At 52.2% G+C, this 16,488-nt stretch overlaps 1 protein-coding gene across 1 annotated transcript; it reads right to left on the bottom strand.

Annotated features, from left to right (window-relative positions):
• Window positions 1-2,756: 2,756 nt before the first annotated feature.
• Window positions 2,757-6,043, bottom strand: LOC123346320 (killer cell lectin-like receptor subfamily F member 1). Its single transcript, XM_044983659.1, has 3 exons — window positions 5,482-6,043; window positions 4,321-4,433; window positions 2,757-3,678 (listed from the first exon to the last, which is right to left on the bottom strand). The coding sequence occupies exons 1-3, from the start codon at window positions 5,686-5,688 to the stop codon at window positions 3,534-3,536; spliced, it is 465 nt and encodes a 154-aa protein (XP_044839594.1). The 5' UTR covers window positions 5,689-6,043; the 3' UTR covers window positions 2,757-3,533.
• Window positions 6,044-16,488: the final 10,445 nt, after the last annotated feature.

Here is a 16,488-nt window from a genome sequence, read left to right as displayed (position 1 = left end):
GTTGCCAATTTTGGTTGCGTGTTTTCCTGGAGGTTTCAGTGCAGGACATAATCTTTAATTCAAGATTAATCTTTAATTCCTGCAGCCTCCAGGACCATGCTGGAAGCTTGGGAACCCTACTTCAGTCTTCAAGTTTTACACCCAAAATTTGAAGTTTTCTGTTGGAAAAAAATCTGCTTTTTTCCTCTCCCGCTGCAGTGCTGAAGAGTTGGAAAATCTGCATGTAGTTTCAGTGAAAGACACACAACCCCCTGCACTCAGCCCCAGCAACCATCCTCACTGCAGCTAAAAGCCACTGAGCAAGGCTTGTGTTCAAAGCTTCTCCTGTTCAGCCTGTCAGCCGCCCTCGAGCACTGGGGGAAGGCTTGGATGGCTTGTTTTTTTCTAGCTCAAACAGAAACAGAAAAAAATAAAACCCAGCTCGCACTTCCAAACTCCCCCCAAGTAGACAAGCCACTGCAGCGTCCTTAATTACCTGGCCAACCACCTCAGTAGACAGTCAGGTTAGGAAGTTAAATTGTGTGTGTGAAACCCTGTTAGACAGTAAAATCCTCTGACACATCATGTTTAGCTATTTAAATACCTGTTGCATTATCTGTATTGTGGTCGCACCTAGGAACCCCAGCCGTGGGCCTGCACCCCATTGTGCTAGGTGCTGCACAAACACAGACTATGAAGATGATCCCTACCCAAAAACCCTACAATCTAAGTAATGGCCCATAGAGAAGGCTCAGCTCCCACATCCAGTGAGAGACAGTCCCTGCCCCAGCTGAGATCAGGGCCCCGTTGTGCCGGGCGCTGCACAGACACACAGTGGATACGTCCACAATGGAGCTGGAGGATGTAACTGCCAGCTTGAGGAGACATACCCACCCTACAACGCTAAAATCAGAGTGTAGCCCTGGTGGAGGGAAGGGCTAATTGCTCAGAGTACAGTCCCAGCCAAAACCCTAAATAGGTACTTGAGTTGGATGGTCCCTCCTGATGCCACAGCATGGCAGCTTGACCACAGCTAGTGTGGGTATGGCTGCTCCAGCCAGAAATTACACCTTCCAGCTCCAGTGCAGACACACCCAGCCCCTGCCCTGCAGAGCTCACGGTCTAACCAGGCAAACCGTCCCCAGGGCCGCCCAGAGGGGGGGGGCAAGAGGGGCAATTTGCCCCAGGCCCGGAGCCCCACAGGGGCCCCCACCAGAGTTTTTCGGGGCCCCTGGAGCGGGGTCCCTCACTTGCTCCGGGGGGCCCGGAAAACTCTTGCGGGGCCGGGCCCAGGAGCTTCTTCGCTCCCGGTCTTCGCCGGCGGGGGGTCCTTCCGCTCCGGAGCAGAAGGACCCCCCCCCGCTGGCGAATTACCGCCGAAGACGGAGCGGGACCAGCCGCCGCCGTTCAGCTCGGTCTTCGGCGGCCGGGGGGGGCCCTTCCATTCCGGGACCCGCCGCCAAAGTGCCCCGAAGACCCGCGGCGGGACCCCGCGCCGCCGAATTACCGCCGAAGACTGGGCTGCACTTTGGCGGCGGGTCCGGCTTCAGCGGTAATTCGGCGGCGGGGGGTCCCGCCGCGGGTCTTTGGGGCACTTTGGCGGCGGGTCCCGGAATGGAAGGGCCCCCCCGCCGCTGAAGACCCCGGGATCCTCTGGGCAGCCCTGACCGTCCCTATTCCACAGATAGGGAAACTGAGGCACAGTGAGAGGCAGTGACAGGGAGTCTGTGGCAGAATGGGGAACTGAAGACAGATCACCTGAGTCCTAGCCCAGTGCATTAACAACAAGACCAGCCTTCCTCAGTCTCCTTGATCTCCAATCCTTGTCTCAGTCTCCGCTCCCTCCTTTCCCCATTCAGCCTTTTCTCCCCTGTACCCACCTTCTGTCAGTCACTTGCCCTGAAGCAGCTTAATTGCTCCTCCCATCCCCTGCTTCAGGCTCAGGCCAGCCTCTGGCTGACGGTTGAGACAAGACTCTCCCTGGGGGCAGGCTCTGTCTACAGAAAAAGTTGTGCTGGGATAAGTGGAGCTGGTCTAGTGAAACCTGGGGCCCAGGCAAACCCATGACTGGCTGGCTGGCTCTTACTTTGAGTGGCAGAGTTTGTTTTTGTTTGGTTGGTTGGTTTAGTAGATATTGGGAGCAGGTTTAAACTAAACTGCAAAAAAACTGCTCTTAAACCAGATTAAGCCTATCCCGACAATGACCAGGGAAATTGTACCAGTGTAATCACTGCTGGTACACCACTGGCCCAAAGTGAATTCAGCTCAGCAGTCTGTAACCAGACTCTTAATAAAATCAAAATTAACTCTGATATTCCACAGTGGAGAAATTAAAAGGTGGTAATAACATTTCAAACCTTCAAAAGACACTCACCCCATCAACTATCTATCTATCCCCACCCTCTCTTCATTTACTGGGTTTTGGAACCCATGTCCCTTGTCTAGCGAGTGCTACTTAGTTGATGGCTAGTCCCTCTGTCATAAAACAGTTCCACTGTCCTTGATTCACATAATCAGCGTAACAACACTTTATTCTTCCTGCCCCAACAACAGAGAAACTGGGGATCCCACAGCAGCCAAAGTGACCATTTGGGCTGCTGTGGGCTCATGCTAGGCGGGGTGGGTGTGCTTATGCAAATAAGATCAGCCCCTGAAGCTCTTTTCCACAACTCACCACAACTCACCACCAGATGTCAGGGTAGAGCTCATCCTGACTCCGCTTACATCTACAGCTGCCTAGTGGGGCCACACAGGCCCACATAGACAAGGCATGTGTGTAGAGCAGCCTCTGGGGAGCTGGGCCTGTCCACGTGTCACTTGGACAGTGGCTTCTCTAAGGGCTAACGGCGCTCAGGCCCCACCAGTTCAGTCCCCTCCTTTTCGGCTTTAAACAACCCCTCAAGGAGGGGATAGAGCTGCAGGGCCCCAAACCCCTTTGTGGCTGCTGCTCCCATCTCCCCCCTTGGCCAGCAGCCCGGTGGGGTGAGCGGCAGGAAGGTGGCAGAGACATGGGAGAAGGCAAAGGTTTTGGCTCTGAAGTTTGAGCCTTCCATTGACAGCGCAGAGCAGAGCTGGCCATGCTCAGAAGCTGCATCTCCCCAGAGTCTGAAGACTCTGAGTGCCCAGCCTGGGAGAAGCACCAAGGGGCCAGCAGGGGGAAACTGAGGCAGAAAGGCCCAGCCCCTCCTATCTCCTCAAGAGGTATTTAAGTGCTTAACTCCTACTGGGAGCTAGGCACCTAACTAGCTTTGAGGGTCTGGGCCAGAGTCATTGTCTGAATCCTGCAAAGAGGGCTACATAGGTGATTAAAGTGAAGCGCATGCATCTGTCTCTGCAGGTTTGGGATCCTATGTTCCAGCTGAGCACTTAATAGAAAATAAAATACAGGCCCCTTTAAAAATCTCAGCGCTGCACATTAGAGCTAGGAGTTATTACCTCTCGGCTCTGCAAGTGCCGATTGCCACAGCCCTGCACAGATACAGAATTTGTATCCGCATCCAATCTACAAAAATAGTGCATGCATATAAAGCGGATCTCTGCAGATTGGCAGGGCCCTACAGATCGCTTATTCCTCTGTCTATTTGGATGGCGTCCTTCTGGCAAATCCATCTGTATTCACCGCTGCAGGTTTCCGACTGGATCTGACTCCCTTTGATCACCCCACAGCTGTTCTCTTCGGCGGCTCCTTTCACGGGGAACCTGCCAGACCAAGGGAAGAGACATTGGTCGCCCTCATGGCACTCAAGGTGTCTTGTTAATGCAGGTCACAGACAGCAGAGCTGTTCTGTGTGTCGAGACCCAGACTGGTGTTGGCGAAACCTTGTCGCTACTTGTAACTGGAGTACAAAGAATCTGGAAATGTCGGAGACAAACCTCCTGGAGCCCTGGCATGTTCTCACGGGGTGGATCTCCCCGTGCCAGCATCTCTTCTGACTGAGAATGGCGGCTGGGGGAGGGCGGGGGGATGTCACTCAAAGCTCTTCCCTGGGATGCTGCATCTCAACCTTCCTAAGAGTTAGAGTCAAGGTGTAGCATCTTCAAATGGTGCCCAAGTGATTTAGGAGCCTACGTCCCATTGCCTGTCAATGACACTAAGTGCCCAAGTCACTTGGATGCTTTTGAAAAGTGTGCCCTAGAGTTTCAAAAATGAGTTGAGTGATTTTGGGACCCCTGTTTATCAGAGGGAGGGTGCTCAGCACCTACCAGCAACTGGGCCCTTTAGGCTGCCTCAGCTGGGTACCCAAAATCACTCGTCACTTCTGAAACTCTTGGCCTCAGATAATAAGGGACACCCGCCCCCTGCCTTGCATAACTCAGCAACCATCCGGAAAAGCAACTCACAGCGTCTGATTTAACAAGGATCCATCCACCCAGGTCCATTTCCTCCAGGTCCCGTTCGCACTGAGGCCAGTCCAGACAAGGTACTTCTCTTGAATGCTGCTCCCCAGGAACTCCTGTAAGCAGGGGAGAGGCACTTGTGGGAGAGAACCCGCTGCAACTCCCAGCTGCTTTGCAAGCGGATTTGTAACAGATTCACATTTGCCGTGGATGAAGCACGGAGCAGGACACACACAATGGCCAGTGGATTACGCTAGCACCTGATGTTCGATTGCTACCAGGTTAAATTCTCAAATAGTATTTCCCAGAGCCCCCCCATGTCCCCTTCCTCCATTTGGGGCTCAGGGCTTTAGCCCCAAGTTTGAAAATATTTACAGGTGCTCCACTCCAGACTGCTCTGAATGGTACTGACAGATACCAAGGATGATACTTAAGCGATTACGAGGAGGGTTTCCTCCCTCTCCAATCAAAACAGAGCCAAATCCATGCAGCCCATGGGCACATCCAACCCACTGCAGGGGAGCTGAGTCCAGAGCCCACGCAAGCCATATCCGGCACAATCGGCATCTCATTTGGGTGCAGCCTGAGTGTGCCGCTCCCAGCTCATCTGCTCGGCTTTCCAGGGCTCAGTCACACCTAGGATGACAAACTCAAAGCTGAGGGTTTTTCAGTGTGTTTCCACTGGGTATTTGACAGCACCTGGTGTATATTCAGGTTCACTGTATCAACCTGTAGATCTCAGTTATTCCGTTTCCTGGGCTGTTTAGAGCTTTTTTTCCCCAGCAACAGGAGAGAGAAACTTTAAATAAATATATAGGAAAATGTGCTCGGAAACCCACAAAAACTGGCACAGGAATTTTGGTGGCACTAGTCCTATGATAAAACTAAGTGTGTGCACAAGCGTGTTTGCAGGGTCATGGATTTGGCTTCTCCGCGACATAATCCACCAGAACAGCTGACAAACAGACGAGCGCGCGAGGACATTCCCAGAGAGGTCAAAGCTGGTTATTTTATGGTCTTTGTTTAAAAAAAAAAGTGAACTATGAAAAGTGGCCTTGGGGTAATTTTATCATTTTTTAAATCAGTTTAAAATGGATATTCATTGACACCCCCCATCTTTCCCGGTGAAGATTAACACCCCCCTCTGCCTGTTTCTCACTTTACCATCTCATCCTGCTCCTGGATCACCACCATGCCAGCGCTCCTCGCTGAGCAGTCCGCACGGCTCCCGGCCCAGATTTTACTCTCTGTAGAAAACCAGTAGCATTTGGCACCATGTGGCAGCCAGTCCGGGGGACAGATTTTGCAGCCAGTGCCCTCTAGAGGAAACAAACAGGAGACACCGTTAATGGCTGAATTAGGTGCTGACATTGAGAGGCTGCCTGGTGCAGCAGCTTGGACAACAGACTGACTCTCAGGAAACCTGATCTCAGCTGGGGCAGGGACTGTCTCTCTCCCTGTGTGTCTGTGCAGCGCCCGGCACAATGGGGCCCTGATCGCAGCTGGGAACCAGCAGAACTCCCTTGAGGACAGTTGAATTACCCCAGAGATGACCAGCACCTTTTCATTCTCCCCAGTGAAGCTATTAGCATTTGCACACCCTGTTCCACACGATCGGGCACACACACCATTGGCCCCCGCCCTCACTAGCGCTATAACATGGCACCATGCACTCAGCTACGGGGCAGCTAGTAGGTGTCACTCAACCACTGCTTGAAAGTGTATCTCCAAGGGTCTTCAGTCACAGAGCCCAGAGAGGAGGAGCTGGGGTTACCCCGGGAGCTGCTGTTGATGGGAGCACACAGAGCCTGGCTCAGGCGTGCCACTAGCTGGGTCAGACGGGCGCTGCACTCTGCCCTGTTTCTCTCTCCCCGCTGGGCACCATAGCTCGCGGTGGCATTCGGCGCTGCTCCTGTCAGTCCTTCGTGAGATGAACCTTGAAAACAGCCACGAGACCTGCGGTTAGAGTTCTTGCCTGGCAACAGAGTGGAAAATGGGCACCAAAGAACGTGGATCAGGGGGAAAAAATCAAGGGGAGAAGAGAGAGAAAACTAATTCATTGGGAGGGGCCAGGCCAGGGACTTGGGGGTTCTATCCCTGGCTCTGGAGGCGGGTGGATCAGAGCAAGGGAAGTTGGGTGTCAGGACTCTTGTAGCTGACTCATGCTTTGGCCGTGGGCCCATCGCCTCCCATCTATGGGCCTTAGCTTGGTACTTCTGTAGCACAGGAATTACGACAGTACCCTGTACAGCCAGCATGCAAATGAGGGTAATTAACCACTGGAACAATGTGCCAAGGGGCGTGGTAGATTCTCCATCACTGACCATTTTAAAAATCAAGATTGGATGTTTTTTTCTAAGAGATCTGCTCTAGGAATTATGATGGGGGTCAGACTAGATTGTCATAATGGTCCCTTCTGGCCTTGGAATCTATGGAAAGCCTCTGGGATGAGCTGCTGAGACATGGGAAAGTTTACAGGGCGTCCACAAAACGACCAGGATCTAGCCGCTCACCCAGAATGCTCAGCGCGATCACAGCCAGCGTCGCCAGAACGCTCCAGGCCCCCAAAACGCCGATGGTGATTTTATACCCATGCAGCTTCACAGGAGAACCTGTGAATTCGGATTTGTAAGTCAGCCTCAGTGTCCCCCGGGCTGTGTGACAAGTATCACCATAACCCTTCGTAGACCTGTCATTACCGGTGAAAGAAGCAGAGGCCAGGAGGTGTTCTGCATCTGCTCTCTGTCTCAAACGCTCCTCAGCAGAGCTGGGTCACAGCTGTCAGAGCCAAAGGCCAAGATCTTAACACAAGAACAGCCATACTGGGTCAGACCAAAGGTCCATCTAGCCCAGTGTCCTGTCTTCTGACAGTGCCAGGTGCCCCAGAGGGAATGAACAGAACAGGGAATCATCAAGTGTTCCATCCCCCATCGCCCATTCCCAGCTTCTGGCAAACAGAGGTAGGAACACCATCCCTACCCATCCTGGCTAATAGCCATTGATGGACCTATCCTCCATGAACTTATCTAGTTCTTTTTGAACCTTGTTATAGTTTTGGCCGTCACAAGCTAATATCCCAAATTAATTAGGGATTTTAGGTGCCAGCTGGTGCCACCTTACAGGAGGCTGGTTGTTGGGGGGTAGGCTCTCAGCACTAGCTGGTAATTAGGGCCTTTTAAAATATTCTCAAGGCAGGCCTCCAAAAACCAAAGGGGACACATTCACCTGTCACTACAGCAGATTCAAAATCAGAATTTCCATCCCACAGGAAATTCTGACATGCTGACTTCTGGTTCTGTCCTGAAACAGGACAAAGTAAATCAACATATTGTTTTGAATGGAACAGAAAGTTTAAATAAATTATAACTAAATATTTCATTTCTGGTTAGTTCGATGTCAACCCATGTGCAGTGATGCCTCACAGGAGTTGTAATTCGCGTGCCTCATGCCGCTGTTCTCCACTACGCCTTGGGCTCCCCAGCTGGACTACATCTCCCACAATGCACCAGACTGGCTCTGCAGGGACCCAGGTGCATTATGGGAGGGGTAATGCAGCTGGAGGACCCAGCTCACAGGAGCAAATGAGGGCATGAGGCATCCAAACTACATCTCCCATGAGGCACTGCAGCAGCTCGGGAGAACAGAGATTCATATTTTGTTTAGATATTCCCCAAGTGGGAAATGATTTACATCGCTGTAGTGCCTCAGAGTCTCGGCCATGCTCCAGGGCCCCACGGTGCTAGGAGCTGTACATTATTTATTAGGTATATCACGGTAATGCCCAGGAGTCTCAATCATGCCCCAGGTCTCCATTGTGCCAGGAGCTCTACAGACACAGAACAAAAAGAGGGTCGCTGCCCAAGGAGCTCACAACCCAAGTATTAGGCACTGCACTCAGCAGAAGTGACAGACACACACGGGGACGCAGATCTGCTGAGGGAGACGTGGTCACTTCCACAGTGAGTTCGGTTCTGCTGCGAAGAGAACTGAAGGCCCAAGAGCAGATGGGCCAGAAGGTCCCACACTTCTAATTTGCACTCCAGCTTTGTCTGCATGGCCATAGCCTCTAGATGTCCCAGCGCCCCAGGCTAGGCACTGTACATATTTTTTTCACACAACGCCCAGTCAACCTGTGGAACTCCTTGCCAGAGGATGTTGTGAAGGCCAAGACTATAACAGGGTTCAAAAAAGAACTAGATAAATTCATGGAGGACAGGTCCCTCAATGGCTATTAGCCAGGATGGGCAGGGATGGTGTCTCTAGCCTCTGTTTGCCAGAAGCTGGGAATGGGCGACAGGGGATGGATCACTTGATGGTTGTCTTGTGCTGTTTATTCCCTCTGGGGCACCTGGCACTGGCCACTGTCGGGAGACAGGATACTGGGCTAGATGGACCCTTGGTCTTACCTAGTGTGGCCGCTCTTATGTTCTAGACACAGACGGCTCCTGCCCTGAAGCGATTAGTCTCAGATGAGACACAGCATGTGGATACGAACAGGGGAAGCAGAAGGAAACAATTAGATTCTGCTGATCAACATGATAAGGTGCAGTCACCGCATCTTGCTTTTCACTCTGTTCTGGGCCCGCGGGAGCTCTCCTGCTGCAGGACAATTTCACTCTGCATTTTGGCCAAGATTTCTCAAAGTAACTGGTGATTTCCCCCTCCCCTCTCCGCCCAATTTGAGACCACTTAAAGGAGCCCTGATTTGGGGAAATCACTGAGCACCTGCCCCCTAGAACCCTTGTGGTGTCCCGAGTTGGTTACCCAAAGCAGCCACCTCTGTGTCCACCATGCAAACTCTAACTGCCAGCCCAGTTCACAGAATTCACGCTGCAGGGAATGGGGCGTTTCCGTCCGGCTTTCTGCGACGCATGGCTGGAAAGGGAGTCAGTTACAGCATTGGAAAATCAGGCTGGGGGGTGGGAGCGAGGGAAGGGAGAGTCGGAGACACAAACGGGAGGTAGGCACCCAACTCCCCAGGAGTTTCCATGGGCCTTAGGAGCCTGACTGCCCTGGTTGACTTTGAAAATCTTGCCGAAGCTGGTAGAGAGAGAATGAAGTGATACAGGAAATGGAGGCGAGAAACGTTTATTAGATGAAATCTAACAGGACACGAAGCATCCGAGGCAGGTCACTACCGCGTCCGAAGCAGGACAGAGACACAGGATGTGGTGTTGCCGGCGTCATTATCCATATTACAGTAACGCCTGGAGACTCCAGCTGAGACCGCACTGTTCACAAAGGGCAGATGATAATCTCCCTGTTAAAGAGGGATCCAAGGCCCAAAGAGATGCACAGACTTGGGTCGCAGCCCAGTGCATTAACCCTGAACGCAGCCTGCCCCTCCTCACTTAACCCTGCTGCTAGGTCGTGACGGTAGAAAGTCAGACTTGGCCCAAATCGCATTCAAATCACCGCCAACGTCCTTTTGCGACAACCCACGTCTGCAGGTCAGCGGGAACCTCACTCCACTTAGTCACCGTACGATCCAGGGCCTGCACAGGGTGAAGCCAGAAATAACCCCAGGCTCTTCCCCAGAGTCACCTTCTGTAACGGCTGACCCTGCCCAGGGACATTAGGATACAGCAGGGGTAGGCAACCGAAGGCGGCACGCGAGCTGATTTTCAGTGGCACTCACACTGCCTGGGTCCTGACCACTGGTCCGGGGGGCTCTGCATTTTATTTAATTTTAAATGAAGCTTCTTAAACATTTTAAAAACCTTATTTACTTTACATATAACAATAGTTTAATTATATATTATAGACTTATAGAAAGAGACCTTCTAAGAACGTTAAAATGTCTGACTGGCACGCAAAACCTTAAATTAGAGTGAATGAATGAAGACTCGGCCCAGCACTGCTGAAAGGTTGCCGACCCCTGGGATACAGCATCAATACAGTCAGTGCCTGCTGCACTGGGGCCCCCAGCCCTGCTTGCGTTGCAGAGGCATATTCAAACCATGGACAGCAATAACCCCTCACTGGCTGCTGGGTTATTCATATTAAATACGGGGCCCCGTTGGGCTGGGCGAGGCACAAAGACATCAGTGATCCCTGCCCCACACAGCTCATCGGCTTAGCTAGAATTCTACTTGCATACAAACGATGCAGGAAATACAGCCAAGCTCTCCAGGTCCCGGCTCAGACGGGAGCGTAGGGGACCAGCAGAGACCAGCAAAGCGGGAACGGTGCAGGGGTAAGGTGCTGTCCGATAACCATCATACGTGCACATGGCTGGCTGGAGTTTAGCACCGACCTGCTCCAGCACTGCGGCTCTGGGTGCACTGCTCTGATACACACACCCTGCATCCCCCCCCTTTGCTGTTCTCCGTCACCCCCATATGAACATCCCAGTAGCTAGGACACACCCTAAGTACCTCCCACACTATTGAAGCATCTAACGGTCTTTATTGTATTTGTCCTCTCACCCCTGCACCCTGAGGCAGGCTAGTGCTTTTATCCCCAGGTCACAGATGGGGAAACTGAGGCCCAGAGCAATGAAGGGATTTGTCCTCAGGGTCACACAAGAAGTTCTTGGCAGAATAAGATTCAAACCCAGGCCTCCCACATGCCAGGCCACAGCCTGAAACACAATATGAAGCTGCCCCTTGCCTGCTTCCCATCCATCCTCTCTCAGACCCCACTGAAAGCACAAGCTGGAATTACTGTGACAGATGAGACAGCCCATGGAGACTTTGAGTGATACCTTGGATCCCCGTCGCAGATGGGCGGCTGGCGGTTCCCATCTTGGGCTGGAGATTCAATACCGTGTAACCCTCTTCGTCCTGCATCCTCCAGAGTCGCCTTCGTCTCCCAGCAAACGGGAAGAGGAGGGAAAAATCAGAGAGAGACGAAGGGACTGGGGTGAGACTCGGCCCGTTCAGCTTGTGGGGCTCCAGTTTGCAGAGGAAATGGCCGCCTCCCCTGGCCACACGCTTCGAAACCACACAGGAAACGTAACAACTCGCACAGCAAGCTAGCGAGGGCACTAGCAAGGGGGACAGAACATGGACCTTGTGTCCTATGCAAAAAGCAGCCTCAAAGCTATTCCACTGCCTAAAGGCACCGATTCCCGGCTCGTTCTGGCGACCAGCCCCTCGCCGCAATGGGATGCGGCTGGTGTGAGGACGAAGCACCAGGTCCTAAATCCAGGAGCCAGGCCCCTGGGTGCTTGGCAGGTGGGAGGACTCGGGCACTCTCTGGAGAACCTGGGTTGTGAGCTCCCCGTTCAAGGCTGATAGCCTAGTGCCTGCTCATTTGGGGCTGCATGAGCTGTCAAGGGGATCTACACTACAGCTCTGCTCTCCTGCGGTCAAGGAGCCGAGCCCCAATTCGCCCCAGCATGAAGTGGGTGCGACAGGCACTGGGGGAGAAGGTCTCTTCATCTCCAGCTTGGGGGGAGTCCCGAAGGTCGTCCCTCTGCAGGCTAGACAGCTGCCCCCCCAAGGGGCTGTTTGCTCATTGTTGGTCCCAGCGACTCCCTCGATTCTCACTCATGGCTCCAAGTAGCTGCTTGCGTTCACCTCAGCGCCATGGTTCAGGCCTTGCCTGGCAGGATAAACCCAGCGAGAGGAGCGAGCGCCAGCAACTGCCAGACAAGGGCACGCCCGCCCCTCCGAATGCCCATCAAGGAGCTGGGGACGAACCCATGGGGAATATTAGGCCATAGATGCCGAAGCTGGAAAAGACGGCACTGGGGCCCCTGAGCACGGTCGTGTTGATGGAGAGGAATCAAAGTTCTGAGCTTTTTACCTCGCCCCACCGGACAGGAAGCCGAGGGGCTGGAGCTAATCAGTCACTAATCTCCGCAGCGCACAAGGGGACCAAAGGGGCTGTTCATGAGGCCTATTTCCTCACATCCTGCCTCGAACCAGAACGCTGCACTTTCTAGGTCAGGCTGAAATGTGGCAGCCCAGCTCCCGCCTCAAACAGTGACCCCTGAGCAAATGGAAAGTGCCGTGGGTGAGAAATGGCTGATCCGAGAGGCTCACAGAAGCCATATGAAACACCAGTGCGCAGGCAGGGTGGGACTTGCTGACCCACAGGAAGTGGCCTCTGGCCAGCATCACACGCCTGCCTTTGCAGAGGTGTGCAAAGCCGGTGTCTGATTGGCTAGACCTCTCCTTATTGTCTTTGAACCTATAGCACTTACTCCTGAAAGCACCAGATATTAGACCACGTGGTTGTGATGACTCCTCGTCATGGTGCATTCACCAGGGAAATCCTCCTAGTGGATCAGAGCCCACAGACGTGGCCAAAACTCCACCGGAATATTTTTTTTAAATAAAAAAATTGTTTTGGACAAAAATGAGTTTTCCACTTTTGGAAACTGAACATTTTGCAGTCTCCCTCCCACCCCAACTTCCTTTGCTTTTGCCACTGAAAAAGGATGGGGTGGGGGGGAAGAGAACAAAAGGGAAAATCCCAACACATTTTGGTTTGGTCCTTTTAAGTTTCCGTGACATGTTTACCATATTTCCACCAGCTGTGGGAAGACTGCTCCCCAGCCGAGTTTGGCTCAGGTCTGTGGGCCACTAGGGGGCGGCTGGAGAACCTCTGTACCGGTTGACTCCATGGAACATAGATCCTTGCTTTGGCGACTACTAAGGCTGGGGTTGGGGTGGGATTTTGTGAAGCACAAGGCCCTGTTGAAAGGCAGGAAGACTAAGGCACCTAATACCCCCAGTTGGCCCAGTCATAGGTGGAAGAGCAGGGGGCCACCGCTGGGTTTAGATGAGAAGGAAAGAGGGTGAACTCCAGGTTACTTAGGGTGTGAAAAAGGAAACAACAGCCCCCCACAACCAGAACAGGGAAGCTGGAACAATTTGTACAATGAGGGGCTAAGAGCCATTGAACCAAACTGTAACCTGCATATGATGGAAACCACTTCAAGCCAGGCGCTGTGGCAGCTACTTCAAAAAAAGAACTAGATAAGTTCACGGAGAACAGGTCCATCAAGGAATGGTGTCCCTAGCCTCTGTTTGTCAGAAGGTGGAGATGGATGGCAGGAGAGAGATCACTTGATCATTACCTGTTAGGTTCACTCCCTCTGGGGCACCTGGCACTGGCCACTGCCGGAAGACAGGATACTGGGCTAGATGGACCTTTGGTCTGACTCAGTAGGGCCGTTCTTATGCCCCCCAACATCCCAGGGTTGTGCAAAACTAGAAAACTGGCATAGTGGTTTCTCGACTGGTCGGTTTAACTCACTCCTAAATTTAAGAAGCTGGTAACTAATCCCAAATTCTGTCTTCACTCACCTCAACAAGACAAAGGCTGGCGTGTGTGCAGGCCTGTGTGGGGTCTTGAATAAATACTGTTCTCCATTTTGATCTGAGCAGCTCACCGAAAATTGAGAGTGTGTAGCAGGCTGTCTCAGTTAGGAGACAGTGAGATTAGAAGCTGGTATTTATTTGAGGCAGGTTTGTTTATTTACAAAGACCATACAAAGGACCTGTTTCCCTCTACACAGAAGAAAACAGGTAAACAGAAAACAGCTTATTTTGCTCACAGCACCAACAGCATATTTTTCAGCCTGCACCTCTGACCCCTAAACCTCATCCCAGGCTCAGACACTGTTTTCTGCTGTTCCTTCCAGCTGTCTGCGTAGCTCGGTAGTTGTGTTCTGCACCCACCCATCCAAAAATTGGCAAAACCCTGCCACCCATTCAGTACAAAAGTCTCAGGCAGGCTCACATACCCTGTGTCTGGGGAGGGGGCTTGCCATTACCTTATTCTGACAGTTGTGTTAATTGAAAGGTGCATTCACACTCCATCAGTCTCAATGAGGTTTGTGCAGCCGCCACCACCACCTCTCAGCATAACAATACTATTCAGCAGCAAAGAATCCTGTGGCACCTTATAGACCGCGCTGCAACTTGTAAGTGTAGCCAAGCCCTAGCAGAAGTTTTAGAGCATGAACTTTCGTGGGTGAATACCCACCTTGTCGGATGCAAGTACATCCGACGAAGTGGGTATTCACCCACGAAAGTTCATGCTCTAAAACTTCTGCTAGTCTATAAGGTGCCACAGGATTCTTTGCTGCTTCTAGAGATCCAGACTAACACGGCTACCCCTCTGATACTTAATACTATTCAGGCATCATTAATCTTAACACTACAATTCAGTTACCTTGCACTACAAGTCCAAATCCAATGATAAGGCTGTAATGTTGTAAATGAAGTATATTATAAATACAGTGCAAAAAAGCTGCCAGAAACATATGGCTCAGTGATAAATGCATAGTTAAGTAAATCACAGTTTACAAAGATTTAAAAACAAATGGAAGAGGAGTCCATGGCTCAGTGTTGACAGCTGTGACAAAGCAAGCCTGTCTCTGTGCTACACTCAGTGACAGTGTTTACGATGGGTATAAACAGATCGCACATCTGGAGAGTTTGCACCTGCAGTGGTCGGTGCCCGGAATGATTCTGGCTTTCCAGGAAAGTCTGGCGGTCACAGCAGACAGTGAGGACGAGAAGGCGTCTGTACGAAGGACGCTTCAAGTTCTACACGAGACTCGTGCACCTGACGAAGTGGGTTCCACCCCCACGAAAGCCGAGGCCCAAGTAAATGCGTTAGTCTTTAAGGTGCCACCGGACTCCTCATTGTTTTTGCTGAAAACAGACTAACACGGCTACCACACTGAAACTAGAGACTAAGACGCCCCCGCTTTGCTACTTATTTGCAAGTTGCTACCAAGGTGTCTCCCCATTGGGGGTGTAACCATTCACTGTTAACATCCTCTTGCTGTCTGTGCCACTGTGTAACCTTCAGGCATGTTCTTTGCACTCATCCATTCACTGGACTCTGCTGCCTTCTAACTGTCCCTTTGGAGACGCAGAGATAGCTCAGATGGGGAGCAGGGAGAACACACTGCATTCACTCAGTGCATCAGATCTCAGAGGCTAATGCCCAATTCTTAACCAGTCCATCCATGGCTGCCGGATCAACCCTCGCTCGGCCCTTTGTACCTCGTGCCCTGCTTCCTTTCTGCAATTCCCGCCTTCGTTCTCCTGGCTTGCCAGCGTCACTCGCTTCATGCCAATCTCTCCTGGAAGCTCACTGCTGTGCAGCCTGCACTGGTAGGCGCGCTCGAGCCCTTCAAATCATGCACAAATAAAAAACGCTCCCATGACAGAACCATCCTCTGGGCCACTCCGTGCACTTCAGGTTGATCTCAGAGTTGTCAGCAGCACGAGACAAGACCCGCTTTCTGCAGCAGCTAGTAATGTGCAGAGGTAGAAAATCAAATGATTGCACAGTTATCCAGAGCCACCTCTCAGCTTCCTGTTCTTCCCAAAACCAAATAGCTGAAGTTTCAAGGTCACAGGGGACATTATGACCATCTAGCCTGATCTTTTGCAGAACACAGGGCAGAGAAGCTCACCCAGTGATTCCTGCATTGAGCCCAGTAACTTATGCTCTAGTTCAGCCAGATCAATTGGAAAAATACGATACATCTCCACCCAAAAGTGGAGGGGCTAGTATGACCCATGGTGTTGTCTCAGGTCATTCTTGACCAGAGATTGCTGCCCTGCAAAACATTCCTAGTCTCTTTCAGCTGAGGGCCTAAGGGCACAGCTACACTACAAACGTAAGTTGACCTACGTCGGCCCCTGGCTGAAGAACAAGGCAGATCCCGTCAGTCAGCGCCTACAGCAGGCCAGAGCACTGCGTGCCTGGATGCTGCTTCTGGCCTAGTTAATGCTGTCGGCAGCTGTGATCAAACCTGGGACCTCTTGAGCTTGATGGGTGAGCTAGAATACACAGTGGCTCGTCAACTCTAGCTGGCCTAGCCACCACTTGGAGCGCAGGGCGCCACACCGAGCAGGCCAGGGTTATGGTGGCATCACAAACACCCCCACGACCCTCCTTCTGTGGGCGGGGGTCATCCTCAACAGGAGCACTTCCCGACAGCGCGAGGGGCCGAGAGCCAGGCTCCCCACAGGGGTTCCTGCCCGGCTCTCGGCAGCCCAGCTAGGAGCAGGGAACCCCCACACTTGCCTCCCTAGCTAGGTGTCAGGTACAAGGTTTGCAGCAGGGAGGCTACCAGCCTCTGTCAATTTCACAGCTGGGGCAGGGAGCCATGAAATTGACAAAAATGCCAGCTAAAAGCTGATACACATAACTTGGTGTCTACATAGGCACTGCATCACGCTTAGTAGTTCT

The sequence above is a fragment of the Mauremys mutica genome, chromosome 12, assembly GCF_020497125.1.
Source record: "Mauremys mutica isolate MM-2020 ecotype Southern chromosome 12, ASM2049712v1, whole genome shotgun sequence".
NCBI classification, from domain to species: domain Eukaryota; kingdom Metazoa; phylum Chordata; order Testudines; family Geoemydidae; genus Mauremys; species Mauremys mutica.
This window is presented reverse-complemented; position numbering and strand designations above follow the sequence as displayed.

Excerpts from the sequence above, each read along its gene's own strand:
- LOC123346320 (XM_044983659.1), bottom strand. The coding sequence starts at position 5,688 with ATGTCAGCACCTAATTCAGCCATTAACGGTGTCTCCTGTTTGTTTCCT. Across the intron at positions 4,434-5,481 it reads TCCAGGAGCAGGATGAGATG|GAGTTCCTGGGGAGCAGCAT; the intron begins GTAAAGTGAGAA and ends CCCTGCTTACAG. Across the intron at positions 3,679-4,320 it reads TCCTTGTTAAATCAGACGCT|GTTCCCCGTGAAAGGAGCCG; the intron begins GTGAGTTGCTTT and ends TTGGTCTGGCAG.